The following is a 21,125-nucleotide window of genomic DNA, read 5'->3' as shown; positions in this document are numbered from 1 at the left end:
TTTTATTCATTAGCTATAATGTAAGATATATTTAAAGGCACAGTGGAAAAAAAAACAAGCAATTACACAAGTTTAGAGATTATAAATATTTTGAGCATAAGTGTAAGACCTTTTTTATTTTGAGAAGTTCCACAGGTACCTACCTAATATATTTAACAAATATGCTCTAAAGGAACCTGTGAACATAATTGTAAGACTCACCCAAAGCAAAGAAAGCCAAAAATTATTCTCTTATAGTTTATGATATCTGTCAACTAATTTGCATACTACCTAAACCAATGTTTTATGTACACCAAGAGAAAGTATAACATCACTAATAATAATATCAAATATATGTCTACACAAATACAATTCTTGACTATTTAACTGTTTCTTTTACCATGCATAAAGGTAGCAAATATTTACCTATACTTAACTTCTAAAAAGTACCCATCTACAAAAGAAAATGAACTCATCCACAAAAGGAAAAGGATGCATTTTTAATTTCTAATATTTTATTACAGATTTTTAAGACAACTGTTATTTTCAGATCATCAACTTAAAGAAAACAAATCACTCAAGAAGAGCTTTTGTATGTCTGCCAAGGTAAATTGTTCTATTTTAAATTTATCAAGTTATAAATAAACCACATAATGTGCTTATGAGAACCAAACCACAGCATAATCTGAGTATATCTGAAAGGCACAGAGTTCATTTCATTGTTTCAGTAAGAGAAATGAAGAGCATTACTTATTGGAATTAAAAGCCTAGCCTTCCGCCATCTATTATTCAAAAATAATACAGCATGAATTACTCACTGATTATAAGACAAAATACTTGTTAAAAAAGCAAAGGTGACTACAACTAACATGTGTCCCTAGACTTTTTGTTTAATATTAAGCATCTCGGAATAAATGAAGGCATAATAAGCAAAGCCAGACCCATATATGAGAGGACCAAGCTGCCCAAAAGCAGTAGCTTGAGACACAAAATTAAAGTTCACTTCTAAGAAGCCTGGAATTCTCACCACCTATATCACAACTTTATATTTCATAAAAAGCATATTAAGATGCAAATATGTCACGTTGATAAGACAAGGTATAAGGCAACGTGACAGAGTTATTTCAAGTCAGTGGCTCAGAGTAGAACCTAGGTCCTCAAACTTTTGTTTGGTCAATTTTTCATTAATATAATGATTAATTAGAAGAAGAAAAAAGCAATCTTAAAAAGGCCAGATAGCCCTAGCTGGCCTAGCTGGATAGAGCATAGGCCTTTGGACTAAAGGGTCCCAGGTTCGATTCTGGTCAAGGGCACATGCCCAGGTTGTGGGCTCGATCCCCAGTGGGGGCATGCAGGAGGCAGCCGATCAATGATTCTCTATAATCATGGATGTTTCTATCTCACTCTCACCCTCCCTTCCTTTCTGAAATCAATAAAAATGTATATTTTTAAAAAGGTCAAAAATAAAAGGCCAAATATAACAGGTAAACGTGGAGACTCAGCAGAGCCAAAGAGCACTCTGAATATGTGAGACCAGAGGAAGACACTCAGGGCTGTACAGGGAAAAACCACACAGGATAATGGTCTGAAGACCAATTCGCCAAAGGGAAGCCCAGCAAGTAAGGGTGCTAAATAGCAGTACTTGAATATGAGCCTAAAACAGCTATAATTAGATGCTAAAACGATTCCTTTCTCCTTGGTCTATCTTCTCCTGTACTTAACATGTTATTTTTAACATTTTGACCCTATACTTTTGTATGAATTAGAATCTATAGCTATGCTCTCATTGTTATTAAAAGCATTCTTAAACTTATTATTATTTAAAACATTCTTAAACTGTATTTTAAAACTTTCAGGGAAAGGAAAAGTCAGTATATCAGCTTTTAAATAAGGGTGGGGTATATGGGATGGGAGGGCAATGATGATTTGTTCAAGGTCTGAAACCTCTATATAAACATTTGTCATACATAACAACATGGGTATCTTTCAAGGATATAAGGACCCAATACATGAACACTACATGCCACACCCTCCCACTAATTAAAAAGTTGGTAGAGAGAGTTTGGGGAGAATTCTTTAAGGCTTAATAATATCCAAATATGCTGTTTTAGTTCTAGTCATGTGCTTTCCATGAGGACAAATTACCAGAATCCAGTTTTAATTTATTAAGTTCATATTTCTTATGTCAGAATAAGCCAAACAATATATTTAAACATAGTCAACATCTGATCCTATTACCAATATCTAGGCAATATCAATCAAATCAGCTTAAATGTAATCACACCGAACAAATTTGAAGAAATCTATTCTTTATGAAATATACAGAGACTATATATAACCCCTGTAGAAATGACAAGTTTTTTAAAATAACATCTTTAAAAAAAAGGGGGGGGTACTCCATAAGTACAGTTTCAAGTAGATAACTTCAAATCTTAAAATTATTTAATTTTTAAGCCACTAGACATAAATTGGACCAAAATTGAGAGGGCAAAACTACCTAACATATAAATTGTCAGATTTGGATGACTTCTACACTGACGACAAAAATTTCTAAAAGGGAATGGAAAATGTGATTCTTGCTGCTCAGAATCACCGAAACAGCTAGTTATTTATAGATACAATAGAATATAAACTGGCAGTTTTGCAAACAGCTCACCATTTCTATTTAGAATTATTGTAGGCACTGATATATTTGTAGGCCATGTGCCTCGGTTTTCCAGTTTAGAGGTGCCACTGGGTAAGGGCAAGGACTTCTGTTTTAGCAATCAGCAACAGAAATATTCAAGATTCATTCCCATTAATATTTGGTCAGACCAGTGAAAATGGCATAAAATATTTCTTAAAGGAGTCAGTTTATGCTGTTCTATTCAACAATATGACAAATGTCTTAACAAAACTTGCTGTTATAATAATAATTGCAACCATTTTGTAATCAGATGTTGAGACTCACATGACGATGGTAGTGAAAATATAAACAAATATTTTTAAGGAGAATATTTTTTAAAGCTTTATAAGTCTGCTTACGGCATGCAGGCCCATCATATATACTTGGTTAAATTCATTTATTTTATGTATTTAAATACTCTATCTCATTCCTAAAAGGAGTTGAAGTTTGTGTACTTGATTTAGAAACAAAAATGCATAAATGTATCTAGTCCTCTAGCCAGAAGACCCTTTTGTTATTCATTCATAGGCAATACTTTGGCCCCATGTGCATTGATGTAGGTGAGAAGGATTTTGGCTCTTTGTTCTATTACATCAATAAGCTTTTCAATTCCTTGTCTACCTCCTTGACTCTCCCAATAAACTTTATCAAGAAACAGAGATTGAAGGAGTTTCTGCCGTAAGTGCTGGCTCTTCAAAACAAACACTGCAGATTCAGGAAACCTGAAAATACAAAATCATATTTCATTCTTAGTGATTATTTGGAAATATCAGACATTGCCCAACTGCTCTGTCTTTCATCAATCTGGCATAAATCACACTATCAAATAGTACCTTGAGAATCAAAACTTTTTTATCATTGTCAAGAAAATACTTATCTTAATAATAATATATTAGAACAATATGTTTCAAGAGAAATGAATTATCTATAGCAATGAGAAGTTGACATACCAGCATTTGACTTAAGGTAATTATATAGTCAACAAGAGGCACAGAATTAAAAAGGTCTCTGTTAGCCTAGCAAAAATACTTTTCTCAATCCTAAACTCTATTGCACCCATGGAAACCACTTGAATCTGTCAAATATAATAGCATTCTCATAAATGTCAATTTGCGGTTTTATGCAAGTAAATATGAGAAACAAAATGCTGAGAAATTCAGTAAAGTTCTCTTTCCTGAGTAGAAGTTGCACGACTGAATTTAAGGTAAAAAAATCCAAAATATATGTAGGAAGAAGAGAAAGAATCATTCTAAAATGCCCAATTAAATAAACAAGTGTCCTTGATTCAGGTTAAACTTCAGGAATTCTGAGGATCTGGGAGCATTTTATGAAACTGGAATACTAAATTGTTTTCAAATAAACATAGTGAAACTCAAGGTTTAGAGCCAGGGCATTCCACAATGAACCATCTCTCTGGAAAACCTTAGAAGGGTCCTTATTGAACTGTCTTATCAGAGTGCTTTCTGCTCTTCATTCAGAAAGTATAAAGCCAACGGTCTAAGGCATCCATTATCTGAAGAACTTCATAAAATTTCTAGTTCAAAATTACAAGTAATGTTTGCTGAGTCAAAATTATAAGTAACTAGAGGCCCAGTGCATGGATTCGTGCACTGGTGGGGTCTCTCAGCCTGGCCTGCACCTTCTAGCAATCCGAGACCCCTCAGGGGATGTTGGAAACTGGCAGTCTGACATCCCCTGAGGGATGTAGTAGTGGGTGAAGCAGCAGGTGGCAGGCGGCCGACGCTCCCGCTCATCCAGGCCCTGCTGCACCTGCTGCCTCCATTGCTCAGTAGCACTGCTGCAGAGGTGGGAGGGGGGAAAGACTCATGCTGCCACAGCTGCATTCGCCAGCCCTAAGCCCGCCGCCTGGTGCCCGTTGGTCAGCTGAGTGGTGCTCCCACTGTGGAAGCACACTGACCACCAGGGGGCAGCTCCTGCAGTAAGCGTCTGTCCCGTGGTGGTCAGTGCACGTCATAGCTACCGGCTGGTCATCTGATCATCCAGTCGTCTGGTTGACCAGTCTCTTAGGCTTTTATATATAGAGATGTTTGGCTCCCTGAAGACATGCACAATGTAATTTAGTGACCATACTGTTAATTAAGCAATTATGCTCTATGAAGTATTAACAATCCATGATTTAGAAATTTTATGGCCCTTGAACTAATTTAGCTGTGGCAGAATGTGTAAGATAAAACTGTTAAAAAAAATCATGATTCTTTTCGGTGATGAATTCTTTTTGTCAAGAAAATTTTTTTAAAAGTACCTGTCTTTGCATTACAATAATTAATAAGAATATTCTATATATAAATCTGGGTTAGAAAAGTCTCATTTTTTGCTTTTCAAAGTGTGAATTACATATGATCAGTTTGGCCTCTCCCGGCTTTTATGAAAATGCTGATGCGAGCACAGTAAAAACGTTGGGACTTAATAGTAATTTTCAAATAAACTTAGCTGTTCCAGTGGCCGGGGAGAGGTTAATGGGGGGAAAAGGAGACATATGTAATACTTTAAACAATAAAGAATTTAAATTTAAAAAAGTAACTGTTCCTTAAAAACTAAAACAAGAACATATACTTGTTTGAAGAGTACAAATTGCCAGAAGTTTCAGGACTTCTAAGCACCTTTACCAAATGTCAGTGGAGCAAGTTGAGGATGGCACTCAGGGGGCATGAATGCAAGGGATTCCGGTGCTCCTGCCCTTCAGATGCCGCAGGAAGAGCAGAGGCCACGGAGCCGGATGTGCTTAAGGAGTCTGAGTAATTGGGGACTTAAATAATGCTGGTAAGATGCTCTGAGCCCCCGGAAGACATGCACTATGTAATTTAGTGGCCACAGTATTAATTAAGCACTTTTGCTCTAGGAAGTATTAATAATCCATGATTTAGAAATTCTAAGGCCCTTCAACTAATTTTAGCTGTGGCAGAATGTGTAGGATAATATTGTTAAAAAATCATGGCTCTTTTCAGTGACTAAACTTTTTGTAAAGGAAAATTTTAAAAAAATCTGTCTTTGCATTACATTAATTAATAGGAATATTCTATGCATAAATCTGGGTTAGCAAAGTCTTCATTTTTGCTTTTCAATGTGTCAATTACATATTCTAAGAAGATTTAACTTTGAGCTCATTGATCTTCATACTGTATTTAAAATTCAATCTTCTTTGAACATATAAATAAAACAATATTCATAGATATATGAATGGATGGCCTGTATTTTCTGTGCACTCTTAATTCTAAGAGAAAATTTAGGGTTAGGGATTTAAGAAAACCCATAATATCAACTCAGTAATTGATGCCTTAGGTTTGTAAATTTTCTACACATAAAATGTCCTTAGTTTATACACTTAAGGAGAGAATATGCCATATATTCAATCTTCAACCCACAAAGAGATGTGAACACAGGTATTAACCGGGAAAGACATGGTAAAAACTCATGAAATTCGGGTTCATGAAACTCTCACAGCAAAAGTAAGTACTGTCTCTAGTGTTACAAATACTTATTGCCCTAACCGGTTTGGCTCAGTGGATAGAGCGTCGGCCTGCTGACTGAAAGGCCCCAGGTTCAATTCCGGCAAGGGCATGTACCTTGGTTGCGGGCACATCCCCAGTAGGAGGTGTGCAGGAGGCAGCTGATTGATGTTTCTCTCTCATCAATGTTTCTAACTCTCTATCCCTCTCCCGTCCTCTCTGTAAAAAATCAATAAAATATATATTTTTTAAAATACACAAATTAACATAAATTGTCAATGCTCGGATGAACTACTGAAATATGCTTCAAAGTATTATTTACAAAAGTAAGAGCAACAGCATGTACATAAATTATTGCAGAAAATTATTGAACTTGGATTTGGAAGACCTGGGTTCTACCCTCAATTTTAGACTTGCTCATGTATTTCCCAGCAGTCACTTAATTTCACATAGCTGTTTAACTATCTTATTAATACATCCCCTTTATTTTCAATTCTCAAACATACCCCAATTTCTTAGTCACCCTAATTTCTGACTAAGGTGGGAAGACAATGAAGAGTGGCTACAGGTGGAGCCTGAAATCTAGCCTCAATCTCCATAGTGGGTTGTATAGCTCAGACTCTACAGCAGGGCTTTGCCACTATTAAGTGTCTTGATTTCCTTTATTTCCAATTAGAGGTAGGTTTAAGGTGCCATTTTCCATAATCTCTGTCTATTAGAAAGGTTTGCAAATGCTCAAAAACCCTCCTACCTCATTCAATAGCTGCTGTCCTTTGATACTGTGTTTTTTACTGGGCAGACTGGCTCTGACTTTTTGCCATGTTCATAAAAGTCACTTGAGTTTATTATGCCTTTGGACATCCTGCCATGTCAATATCCAAATGTCTGTCAGCTCCCCTGCCCCAGGGCCTAATAATGGAGCCTCTGCCACCTGCTTATCCCTGTCCTGCCAGGTCCTATTCGAGAGATTCCTGCATGCTCCCAACCTAATCCACATGGATTTTCACAGTGAGGGCCAAGCAATATGATGGATGTGAAAGGTGGCGGGAGCTTTGTAGATTGCATTGGTTGGTGACAGTGACGCCCTGGCTGCACTCTTGTTCTGTTCCACTGGGTTTGTTTCCCTTTCCTGGGCCGCTATTTCCAGATTCCACAACCACAGTTCATTTCAAGGGCTACAATTGGTCACACATAAGGATGGTTATGTGAGGTTTGTAAGGTTTCTCCAAATCTTACTACTTACTTAATATAAATCTGATGTTACGACATTATAAAACTTACTCTTTGATGCCTTTTAACAATTTGAAGTTTAGGTTATCTTCACTTCTGTCAAAGAAACCCTTGTTGTCTAGAAAGACCAAATGCCTTGGGTCATGCTTTCGCTGGATAATGTGTGTGAGAGCCACAGAATCTTGGTTGTCACATTTTGGCCTCAGTCCACTCTGTACACAGGTATCTTCCTTTCGAGGTTTGAATCCACAGCAATTTGTGTCTAGGCGATTATTAATCTGAAAATGGAAAGCGAAAACAAAATCCAAGATTCTGAGTAAAAACAAAACTTGGGAAAGTTAGCCGATTTCCAAAGAATTGGTGCTTTCTAAACAGCTGGCCTGCCAGAATCTAACAGAGCCAGGCTCATTTAATTAAAGACAACTGTCAGACTAAGCCCAGGGTTCATATCCCTCTGACTCAGCCGTGGTCATAAGCATTTCCAGCTTCTGCTAACAACTCCATAGGCAGATCATCCAAGTTAGGCGTCTCCACCCTTCACATTCAAAGTTCCCACTGACATCACATGTCGATGCACAGCCAGAAGAACCTCTAACTCTATTCACGACAGAACATAGAAACTGCTGTGCTTTGAAATATTCTGAAGACTACATCTTGTTTTCTCCCTCAGGCTGGGTTATAGAAAACCTAAGTCATCTCAGTGACTCTAAAAGTTTATTGTACCCCTGAACCTCTCTGGGCTTCAGTATTACTAACTTGAAATAACATAGGACAAATCTATTGAAAAGATGTGACATCCAATAATGATAACTAAAAACGCTACACAATTGGACTCTAAATATGTGAACAGAATGGACAAAATTATTGGACCTATTGGGGTTTTATTATGGAGAATAGAGCCACTGCCATATAGAAGAAGGTAAATAGAGATATTGATTAGAAAAGGGAGAGTTGTATAATTTCTATTTCTTTGGAACTAGGAAGGGAATAATATTTATTAATCAGGATATATTAAAGCCTGGGATCAGAAATTAGATAAACTTAAAGTCAATCTCTGCTCCCACACTTGTTAGCTCTGCAGTCTTGAGCCTCAGATGGGTTAAATAATCTAGTCTGGATAAAATATGAGTTAGTAGCAAAGTTAAGATTTAGACACAGTTGTGTTTGTCTCCAAAATTCCATGATTTTTCCCGAGTATGTCATGCTGACTAGTTTAAGGCTAGTCAAAGACTGTTCATGTACTCATGATTCAAAAGATGGCTAGAGACAGACTGTCACTTTTATTCTTTTTGGCATTAAGTTCCCATCCTTTCTCTCCTGTGTTTTGTTTTTGCATTTCCTGTAGGGCTGGCCACTTTAGGAGGCCAGTTGCTGAGAAATGAATGCAGCAAGATTAGTAATAAAATTTAGCCTACTTTGAAGTGATCATTCGTGCATTCATCCAACAAAAGTTTACTAAATATCTTCTACCATCAGTAGGCTAAGCACCAAGGCAAATGCTGGCCATGGCCAGCACCTCCCACCACCACTGCTTCCAAAGGAAAATGGTCATTTACTTTTGCCTCACTACCACAGCAAACGTTAGGAACTGGGCAATAAGCCTCCCTCTCTATTTTCTGTGTGTAAGTGGGCTTTGTATCAAATAACATACTTTCAGAAGCAGACATGAGAGAAGTCAGCCTAACAAAATTTTCTATGAAGTTTATATCAAACCAGTCACATGGGGTAAGGATGGTCAGTGAGCCACAACACATTTGGACCACTCAGCGCACTGCTGGTCTAGAAGCAATCTATCAGTGAGGGAGGCCTCTGTCAGGACTGGTTCCAGGCAGCTGATCCATTGGGGCCATGGTCTAACCAATGGTTTATCAGCAAGGTCACAAGCCTGACTCTGAACAGGAAGTTCCCACTGGTTAAAGCACATTTGTTTGACATGAAGATAGGAGAGTTTCCCAGCCATGCAAATCACTGAAAGTTAAAAGAAAAAAGCATAAACTAGAAACCATTAGAACTTATTGAGCCCTTTCTACTCCATTTCATTCATTTTATGTAGTACCTTGACTGCCTTTGAATAAGAAAAAACAAATTATATAAAGAGATTGCATTTGTTTTTGTTTTTTATTCTTTATTGTTTAAAGTATTAAATATGTCTCCTTTTTCCCTCATTGACCTTTCCCCGCTTGTTCCCAACTCCCCCCTCCCCATTCCCTCCCCCACTACCATCTGTGTCCATGGGTTCTGCTTATATGCATGCATGCAAGTCCTTAGGTTGATCTCTCATTTGAATGTAAATTAAGATCAGGGGGTCAGGGAGAACATGAAAAACAACTCTTCCAGAAGTTGCTTCTCATCCATTCTCTCTTTTTAAATATGCATTAGTTAATAATTCTCAAAGAATTTCTAGACCACTTTTCATCATTTTCATATGTTTATATCCAGTTATAATGACAATACTAAACTGGATTAGTGGGGGAAAATACTAAATTCTATTTAATTTTGACTGTCGCATCAGGGTCCATTATGTTGGATATACATGTTTAGAATTTAATCCTGAAAGACAAATCTACCAACCACTTCCTAAATACTGCTCTAAACCCTAAACTCATTTTCCATTATTAATTTCATAGTACTGGGGAAAGGCCTGACACATATATAGCCACAGTTCTGCTGTTTCTGCAATACAGCCATGCGAATCGCATACATTAATGTTAAATAATAAGCACATTAGTGTTTAGGCCCTAACTTTCAGCACTTCTGTAAATATTATACTTTTTATTTTTAAACTACATAAAAAGCATTAAAAATTAGAGGTGGAAAAGACCAACTTAAGTCATATTCTTATTGCCTTCTCAACATCACATTGTTTCCTGCAGGGTATTTTTAAAGTGCTTCATCTGATCTAATTTTGAATCACTCAACAATCTGTGATGATTTCGCCACTTCCCTGACAGACTGTTGTGCCTTTTAAGCCTAACAGACCTTGTTATTGAAAAAGGATGTGTGTGTTCAAATCACCTTCTCTTCCAGAAAATGTTTACCACTCCTTGAATCACTCCATGTACTTGGTGGGTATGTTCACATGTATTGACTGTGTGTGTGTGTGTGTGTGTGTGTGTGTGTGTGTTCACTTAGAAATATAGCATTGAATTCAAATCTGAGATTTACTTTGTTTTTCTCATCTTCCAACTATAGTGAATTATGTCTTTGTATTATTGCCCTTGTCTAGCAAGGACTTAAACAGCTCTTAAATCTTGTTCCCCAGCTCTTCTCAGAATTTTGTTTATAGTCTTCCTTTTGAATTCATATCAATATATCAAGAATAATTTGACCACAAAACCATAATCCACTCCCTAAAATTCAATGCCATTTTCCTTGGTATTTAATTTAGTTGCATACTGGATATATTTCTGCTTTCTTTTAAGAGAGCTTAGCTATTTTATAAAACATACTTTAGATAGCTATGAATCTATAATACACTTTTAATACACTTGTTTTAATAATACACTTTTAATACACTTTTGAACATATTAAAACAATCACTTCATTTACAGCATGATTAGCACTATAGTTCACATCTATGTGTCTATATTCTTAGATAATTATCCAACAAAGAAGATTATTTGAGGATAAATTTTCTCAGTGAAGTGATTGAGAATGTCAAGCATCATTATTGCAGTTTGTTCAAATTTACATCTTCTCACTCTTTAAGACAAGGAAAATCTTTTGCAAAATCGATCTGCTAAATCTGAAAACTGACTGCCAACCATCATTTTCCATAAAATTACTCTTTTAGGAAAATATATCTTTTCAATGTTTACCTAACTAAAATTATACTCAGAAAAATCCAGGTATGCCAGCCAAAGTTTTTGTTGCTGGGATATTTTTAGGTACATTGCCTTCTTCTAAAGTTTCTTTTTAAATTCCATTTTCCGTTGGTAGTGTTAGTTTTGCCTGCAGGAGAAAGTATCTTACCAGTGACTTATGTGATGCTCACAATATAATATAAACACGGGTGCCTCTGCTGCACTGACCCGCTCTCCAAAGCCCCTTAGAAATCTACAGGCTCCCAATGACTTTCCACCCTTCTGCACACCACCCATTCTAGCTGTGTCTTCAAAGAGTGGGTCTATCAAAGCAATTGTGGACCGGATCTTTGTACCACATTTTGAATTAACACAGTACAAGACTGCCAACGAGGGTAAGAGGAACATGAAGGCAGGTAGTCAGAGCAAAGGTGAATAAGAGTATTTTATAATACTCTTATCGTAAGTAAAAGCTATACGTAAAAGCTAAAAAAGCTGATGTGTCTACAAGTTTCACTCTCATTTCCTCACGTATAGTTGGAAGAAAGGTAATAGGCAAGGTAGCAGGGCATCAGGTGAAAATGTTAAAAGAGTGAAAGCGGAAGGAAACCAAGGCCAAATGTAATTGGAAGCCGGACAGAGAGTTAAAGGAAGATGTTCTTCTTAATATAGATTATAAATTGCCTTTATCCAAATGTTTTTCCTAATTATTTGAGTTAAACTACATAATCCTGTGTATTTTTCTACCTCTGTTTTTCTACACTTCTTTAAGGGTCTGCGTGACAGTGAGTGAGTGTGGAGGAGGCGTGTTTCCTGTTTGGTAAGTTAGTATCTTAGGATTCTCACCATCTCTATTTGTTTTTGGCACTTAAAAACTGCATCTTTACAAAAAATGCATTTGTACAGAGAAAGTTTAAATTATCCAATAAAACATGTAATGAATGGAGTTTAGCAGTTCACCATAGCAACTCATCCAATACCTGTTACACAGTAGGCACTTGATAAATGTTTATTATTGAAAGAACCCTGCTGAAAGCTTATATTCACTTTGTATTTGGCTCTTTACAAAGCTCCTCCAAAACAGTGTCTTCTACTGGAAATAATCAAATAAACTGAGTAATGTTGACATGGGTTTTTTTAAAGTAGCATCTAGTGCAGTGGTTCTCAACCTTGGCTGCACATTAGAATGACCTGGGAATCTTTTTAAAATCCTGATTTCTGGGCCTCATCCTCCCGAAATTCTGTTTCTTTGTTACTAACGTTATGGCCTTACCCATAACAAAGAAACAGAATTTCTGGAGGATGAGGCCCAAAAATCAGGATTTTAAAAAGATTCCCAGGTGATTCTAATGTGCAGCAAAGGTTGAGAACCACTGATGTAGTAAATGGAGTTGGAAAAAAATAGAAAGGGGGCAAACAATGAAAGATCCTGTGCTTGTCATTTGCTCTTGGTTGGCTTCTTTATGTGGTTTCATTTCAGTATCCATGAATCATGAACTCATATTCCACAGAGAGTCCACCAGAATACCTTGCATGTAATAAGCATTTGATAAATACACAATAAGCAGATATGTCAGAAATAACAATAAGAATCTATATATATAAAAGGCTAATATGCTAAGTGCCCGTCCATCCCACCAGTCGCTATGACATGCACTGACCACCAGGGGACAGACGCTCAATGCAGGAGCTGCTGTGACATGCACTAGCCATTTACAGAGAAATGGCACCATGGACCTTTTGCCCACAAAGCAACACTTGGCTTCCCCCAAGTGAGACACAGGCCCCGCCACCACCCCAGAGTGACAGCCCATCAAATTGCAGCCAATGCTGCCAAAACCCCATGGCGCAAAATGTGGCCCACAGCCCAGCCCAGAAATGGTGGCTGTGGGCGCCAGGTAGCAACGCCTGGCTTCCTCTCCCTAAAGACTAGCCTCCTTGCAGTTTCTTCAGCCCAGGAACATGACTTGCTTTATAGCCAGGTGGAAACATTTTACAATTTAACCAAATGTCTGTGAAGCATTTTCCCGTGCCTCATCTCATTTGATCCTCACAGAAGTCCTGGAGTAGGTAGATAGGAAACTCACTGGAATCCCATTTTCTTTTCATTAGCTGGAAAATGGAGATTTAAAAAGCTTAGAAACTTGGCCAGACAGAAAAGAAGTAAGAAATGGTGGACCTTGAAAATGACTTCAGGTTTCCTCACTGAGCAGAATATAGTCAAACACTGCTGCAGTTAAATATTTTACCCTTTGTTCTCCCTGCATGATCTACAAAAATAATCTGCTTCATGTTGATATTTACTGCTGTGTTTCTGACAATTACCTAAAAGAGAAGTTGGGGAGCTTCACTGGGGCTGGGAAAAGTTTAGCTAAATCAGAAAACAGGTCTAATTAAGCAAGTTTAATATATATATATGCAGCGAAGTTAATTAGTGCATGCATATAAAGCTCTCGCTAGCACCAATCATATGCATGTGTTTTGATCTGTCATTGTGGATCGTGAATTTGGTTGACACTTCTATTATAGAGAAAGCGTGAGTAGCAATATTAAAATATTTCTTGTAATTAATTTCCTTTCAATGTGCACAAATTTGTGCACTGGGCCACTAGTTTCTCTATAATTACAATTCCTTCTGGAAATTTCTTTTGCAAACCAGTTATCTCATAGGATATCTCATTTATTTTTAGAAAACACATGGAGAAAAAAGTTACATTTTCAGCAATTACCTTAAATCAAAAAAGGCAAAAAGACAGTGAGAATCACTGCCATGATTGGTACCACTCTAGATACAGAGAAACACAAAAACATATAGACTCATTTATTTATCAGCTAATAACGCACAATGGAAAATTCTTCTACCTTAGCTTAGTGTAAGCCAGTGTATGCTGCCTTATTATCAGTGGCACTGGAGCTACATCCCTGTAGTCTAGGGAATGTGTGAAGGTAGAATAGGTCATAGAGAAGGGCAACTGTCAGACAAATCCCACAGTCTCCATGGGCCTTGTTAATGCACACCTAGCCTCTCACCTTGGGAGTTGTACACAACAAAAGTGTTCTCATCATCCTGCACCTGTATCACTTGGGAACTCTCATCTCATAAAATAATAGATTTCATTTTTGTTCTGTGCTGCCATGGTAACAAGTTCCTGTTAAATTGTTATGCATGCAAATGTGACTAGCAGAGCAGTTAATGAACGATAAGAAATGTAAAAATAGTTTGCAATACATACATCTAACAGTGAGCACGGGCTCCCTTGGGCCTCTGCCTCTGTATGTAACAGTTATTGCCCTACAGCAGCAATACTGTAGAATTCCACTTCTAAATATAACTTTCAGAGGGAAGGTGGGGGAGGGGTGGGAAGAGATCAACCAAAGAAGTTGCATATATGCATAACCCATAACCCATGGGCACAGACAATAGAGTGATGAAGGCCTGGGGGAGGGGAGGCAGGGGGCTAGAAGAGGTCAATGGCGGGGGAAATGGGGACATATGTAATGCTTTCAACAATAAAGATGTTAAAAAAAGATAATGGCACGATAAACCCAAAACAAGCAGAAGAAAGGAAAAATCTCAAGTACTTGATTATTTTGTTACATATCAGATACACAATTGTCACTGTACAAGGACGTAATTTTAAGCACAAATAAACCACTTGCCCCTTTCTTTAAAAAAATAAAATAAAAATAACTATCAATGTGTACCAATTCCATGCAGAATATCTAGTTTCTTCCACATCACTGAATCATAAGTAAAAACATAACAGTATTTCTTTATGTATATGCAAAAACATTTTAACATCACAATGTATTGAAATCTACTTCTATAGATGCAGTGTTTAGCATTCATACACTGCACCTCTGAATAAGCATCAGAAGTCAAACATCATTCTGCCACAGAAAGATTCTTCAGTTGCCAGGCAAGTGGCAATCTATTTTTAGAGGAAGAAATTCACATTGTATAATTTGCACAAGCAGAGCTGCATGAAAACAGCCGCTGCCAAAAAGCATGCCCACCTTCCTACAAAGAGTTATAAAAAGCACTCAGGCTAAGAAAAACAATTTTTACATTTTATAAAATTCTGATTTATAGAATGGATTATATTAAGCAAATAAATTTAAAACAGGAATAAAATAATCTTAATATAAATAAAAATTTTAAATGCTTTCTTTCAATGAAATGAAACACCATTTGTAACAATTTAACATTAAATAGGGTTGTATATAAGCTTACATCCAAGGGAATGTTGTCATTGAAATCATTTCCCTTGCTTGAATTTATGGAATTAAGTTTTAGTATTTTTACAGAATTTCTATCAAATTTATCCCCCCTATAATATAGTATTTTATTATAAGGAAATTGACAAAAATAAGTAAAGATAAACTAAATGATTATATTAAAACATTCTAAATATGGTGACAAAAATGCTTTGTTTGCTTGACCAGACTTCAGTTAGGCCCCTGAGCCTTCTCATAGATCTATCTGTAAGCTCCCTTATAAAAGCTAGTTTTGCCTGCTGTCAGTTTAAGCAGAAACCCCACCCCTCATTCTCTTTCCCCACCACCTGTCCCTGATATCTGATCACTCCCAAATTCTAATCAGGTTCCTCATCTTCCCTCATCCTCTGACCCTGACCTGTCTTTAGCAAGAATCTTGTTAGGCCAGTTTCCTGAGACCTCCCCTTACCCTGATGTTTCTTCTTAATAATTTTCCATCTGCTGACTCCCTACTCTGCTCCTTGGCTATAAATTCCCACTTGCACATGCTGTATACAGGATTGAGACAATCTCTCTCACCCACTATAAAATTCCACTGCAATCTATCCAGTGTGGTTCAGTGGCTGAGTTTCGACCTGTGAACCAGGAGGTCACAGTTCGATTCTGGTCAGGGCACATGCCCGGGTTTAGGGCTCTATCCCCAGTAGAGGGTGTACAGGAGGCAGCCAATCTATGATTCTCTCTCATCATTGATGTTGCTATCTTGCTTTCCCTCAACCTTCCTCTCTCAGAAATCAATAAAAACAATTTTTTTTTCAATCTCACTGCAGTGGTCCCTATACCTACCTCAATGGTCCTAAATAAAGTCTGCCTTACCATCTTCAGTAAATGTCATTCAATTTTTTTTCTTTAACAATAATTAACACAACCTAATGTAACATATCCAAAAGCTATTTAAACTCATATTTTTTTAAGGAAATCAGTTCTCTTTATAAAAATGTAATTAATTCTACCATGCAATTTGCTTGTTATTTAAAAATAAATACTGCTTGAGAGTAGAATGGTGGTTGCCTGAGGAGTAGGAGAAATGGGCGATATTCATGAAAGGGTAGAAACTTCCAGTTACAAGATGATAAGTTCTGAGACTCAGGCTATAGTTAATAATACTGCACTGTATATTTGAAATTTGCCAACAGAGTAGGTCTTAAGTGTGTGGGCACACACACACACACACACACACACACACACATACACAAAGTAACTATATGAGGTGATGTGCTAATTAGCTTGATTGTGGTAAATATTTCACAAGGTATCTACTCCACTGAACAAAATGAACCATAAATCTTTTTAAAATGATTACATACAAAAATATATTGAGCCAGATGAATATCGCCTGCGCTCTCGGGTGGCCCAATGGAAATACTATAGGGTTAACTTTCCCATGGTTTTCTTATTTGCTTCCTGGCAGATTTATCTAGAAGGCCAAATCGTAGGCCTCCTGTTTGAATCTCAGTCCAACCTCAGTCAACCTCAGTCAAGGTTAGTTTCAAATTATCTATGGTTCAATGGCATAGAATTAACAGGAAAGCCAATCCCCAAAACTAGCTCAATGCATTAAATAATTTTTTAATATCTAAAGATTATTTATGGAGTCACACAGCCTTCCTCAAATATCTGATCTTTCCAGGCTAGCTATGTATACAATAAAATTTAGGGTTGAAGCATACTAAATATGATTGATGTCAGCACAGGATAAAAATTCCATGGCAAGGATTGAAATAAGCAAAAATGGCATAGAATTAAATAACATATGCTGCACTTTTGATTAATAATTAAATGAGAATTGACCTAGAAATGTTCAGTTGGTTGTCCCTTGACAATATGAGGTTTATTTGACCAAACATTTTCCCCTCCGATTCAGGCTGATACAAGACCTATTGTCAACCAATTTCCTGGCCAATGTTTTATGCTAATGAGGCCTTAGCAGTATCAATGCCAGAATAAACGGGAATAAATGCTAGACAGTAAGTATAAAGAATATACAGGGTGGAGCAATAGTAGGGTTACAGTAATGAGTATGCAAAACACAAGAGTTTATTCTTGTTATTATTTATTAATTACTGTATTACTTTCCATGCAAACAACGACAAAACTACTTTTGCCCCACCCAGTATAAAATTCTAAAGGCTTTTGAGTTGGAAGCAGACATCTGAGGAATCTATATGCCATCCTGAAAAGTCACAGACACATGAAAGGAGAATGTTTTGCAAATGTCCTAAGACAGTCCTAAATTATTGAGAGGGGCATCATAAAACCACCGTCTGGCTAGAACCTGTCCCTCTCTATTTGTTAAAATATGAGTAATTGTTAAAAAATAAGAGACAAAATACAAGACGAATATCAAATAATATCACTTATAAGTTGCACGTGCAACCGATTTCCTTAAAATGATGAACAAAATAGGTGCAGAGACATGGAGGCATGGACAGACTAACAAATCTCAGAGAGGAAGTGGGGGTAGACAGAAAGAGATTAACCAAAGAACCATATATGCATAACCCATGAACATAAACAATAGTGTGGTGAATGCCTAGGGTGGAGAAGGGGCTAGGAGGAGGGAGGTAAAGAAGGGGGAAATTAAAGGATATCTATAATACTATCAACAATAAAATAATTTCTTTAAAAACAGGAGAAACAAATTACATGAAAATTTTATGTGATAAACTGCATTTAGAATCTGTATGTTTTTAAAAAGCACAAACATCCACTTATTATGCATGTAAAATGATTTTTAAATTGGCTGAGAAGATGCATACTAATCTCATGCGAGTGATAGCCTCTGGGGAGAAAATGCAGGAGGAGGACTTGAAGAGAGGGTCAAAGGGGACTTTAACTTATTTTTAATGTATTTATATCTTTAAAGTAAATACTGAAAGCAAATATGCAAAAGAAATAATGACAGGATAATTCTAGAATGTGGAAACACGATATTTGTTATGTTAGTTTTTGTTCTTTGGGATTTTATTTCCAACATCTCCATGAAGGGTATGAAAACCTTGAGGAACAGAATCTGAGAATAAAATCCCAACTAGCTACCCAAATCCTGTAGGCCAAGAACCCTGCAGTTAACAAATACCTCCTCCATCCAGCTATGCAAAAATGACTGCCACTCACCTCAACTTGACTTAAATGGCAATGCCATGGAAACTGCCTTGCATGATCTCATGTTTTCCTACAGCACGAAATGCTATAATGAGCAGCTCTGCAACACAGAAAATTCAAAAAAGACCTACATGATCACTACCACTAAAGGCCGGCAGTATGTGAGGATGTAAAAAAATCATAGGTATGTATACATATAAATACAATGAACTCAAATTCTTATGCATGGGGTGGCTCTAGATGATAACTGGCTGAACTATTGAGCACTTGCTATCTGTCAGTGCCTTAGTCCATTTGGCTCCTCTAACAAAATGTCGCTCACTGAGTAGCTTATACACAACAAACATATATGCCTCACAGTTCTGGAGGCTTGAAGTCTGAGATCAGGGAGCCACCATAGGCTGGTTCTGGTGATTCTCTCTTCTGGGTTGTAGGCTTCCCACTGTGTCCTTGATGGGGAAGAGACTAGGGGGTTTTGTTGGGCCACTTTCACAAAGGCGCTAAGCCCTCTCGTGAGGGCTCTGTCCTCAGGACCTAATCAACTTAGGGGATGAGGTGACAAATTTACTGCTAGACATCAAGTTTGAGGCTGAAATGACGACTTGCTATTTAACCACCTGTGTATAAATATGATGCCATTTGTCCTCCCAAACTATGATGATTTATTTATTTTATTTTTTAATATATTTTTATTGATTTCAGAGAGGAAGGGAGAGGGAGAGAGAGATAGAAACATCAATGATAAGAGAGAATCATTGATCGGCTGCCTCCTGCACGCCCCCCCACTGGAATTCAAGCCTGCAACCTGGGCATGTGCCCTTAATTGGAATCAAACCCAGGACCCTTCAGTCTGCAGGCCAACGCTCTATCAACTGAGCCAAACCAGCTAGGGCTATGATGATTTATTTTTAAATAAAATCAAAAGTTAAAATTCTATAACATAAATAAACAAATCATTTTAGAACTATTATGATAGCCCAAATTCTTCTTTAATAAAAATAGTATTAATTTAGCCATTTCATTTGTATCCATTTTTCTGCAAAAATCTGTGTTTTGTTTAATTCAGAAGCAAATCTGTATGCTTCTTTTACATCACTTCCCCTGTCTCTACACATCTAAATATATAAAACAATAATGATATTGGGGGTATCTACTAAACACCAAGTTTTCTGGCCAATTTGTTCATGTATTGCAAGCCGTGCTCAGAAAAATAAAACTGTAGTGTCACAACATAATTGGAAAGTCTTGTATGGCCTCTTTAAATAAGATATGCCCTACATTGTAGCATCATTAATATTAAAAATAATTTCGCCTAGTTCCAGCGAAACCTATGTCAAAGTCACACTTTTGATTATCATTTATGACAAATGGCAAACTTTGTTTATACAATTAAAATTCTGTAGCAACCACAATACATCTCAGTGCTTAGCACATATATACCTGTGGAGATTGGAGTTTGTCATTTTTAATGCCTAGAAGGACATACTTCCCATGTCCTCTACCTTAGTAAGTGAGCCTCTGTAATCAAATGAACACTATGGTTCTCATCATTAAAAAGTGAAGATTTTTTCAGTAAACCACAAAAAAAAAACAGAAATATATTGTTCTCTACTAGCAAACCTTCTGAACCTTGGCAGACTTTACTCCCTAAATCCCAGCCAATTCTGCATGCCAACTAATATTGCCAAAGCTCATCTCAGGCGTTCTTTGCTCCTCGAAGCCAAGACTGTATCTGACTGCATCATCCTTCATTGTTTGCTAGCAAATGAACAAACAAACAAACAAAAAGATATCATTTGCTTGCTTGGACACGACCAATAAATAATGGTTAGAGACTCTTTAGATTGGCAATGTACTAATTCTGCAAAACAATAAAACTGACCCAAACTATTTGAAATCCCAGTGTCTGGTCCCCTGGATTGGTATGCCTCCTCCTGGCAGAGCCCCTGTGAGTGATTTTCCTCACTGACCTCTGAAAGTTGGAGGGGAGACACTTAATCACTAAGTAGGTATAAGAGGGGGGAATGCTTGGAAGATCCTCATAATCTATCATGGTGGCCACAGTTGGAATCCTTCTTTACTTAGCATATAGAATATTCCTGAAGAAATAAATATTCTTTTATTGAAAACTAATATTTCCTCTTGTTTGGATTATAATTAGTTGAAATTTTTACTTTAACTATTATGCATTACGTGTAAAAAATGATACACAGAATAAAGAATGGGAGAGGCTAGGTCAGAAATGAACCCCTATTAATCTAATTCATTATATTCAGTAATCAAATCATTCAAAGCCAGACAAGAGTTAGAAGAGTTAAGTGAAGAGAGACAACTGTAGGGGGAAAGACATACCAATTCATAGTTGCTTGCTGAGTTTATGAACATAAGTTTATTACTCACAGTCATCTGAGAAAAAAACTACCTTCATGGAACAGGAAGTTTCCATAAGCATCATTTTCCCCATTCTGAATGTTTTCACACTTCCAGCCCTTTGTTAGATCCCTGTCTCTGAAACTCTTCCTGACTCTTGTATTCACCTGATTTCTATACTAAATGTCACATTCTCAGTCCACATTTTCTGACCTCCAATTCCACACA

The 21,125-nt window shown here is 36.9% G+C and overlaps 1 protein-coding gene across 2 annotated transcripts in view; it reads right to left on the bottom strand.

Annotated features, from left to right (window-relative positions):
- Positions 1–478: 478 nt before the first annotated feature.
- The window catches only part of GASK1B (golgi associated kinase 1B), a 48,789-nt gene continuing 28,142 nt past the window's right edge, over positions 479–21,125 (bottom strand). For both annotated transcript variants that reach the window (XM_036314596.1, XM_036314595.1), the window contains exons 4-5: positions 7,393–7,619; positions 479–3,366 (exon numbers count right to left, since the gene is read on the bottom strand). In XM_036314596.1, the coding sequence (XP_036170489.1) occupies positions 3,159–3,366; positions 7,393–7,619 (435 nt within the window). In that variant the 3' untranslated portion in view covers positions 479–3,158. The remainder of the gene's footprint in view (positions 3,367–7,392; positions 7,620–21,125) is intronic.

This window comes from Myotis myotis, unplaced genomic scaffold (genome assembly GCF_014108235.1).
Source record: "Myotis myotis isolate mMyoMyo1 unplaced genomic scaffold, mMyoMyo1.p scaffold_m19_p_6, whole genome shotgun sequence".
NCBI lineage: Eukaryota > Metazoa > Chordata > Mammalia > Chiroptera > Vespertilionidae > Myotis > Myotis myotis.
Note: the sequence above shows the minus strand (reverse complement) of the source record. Positions and strands in the feature narration are given on the sequence as shown.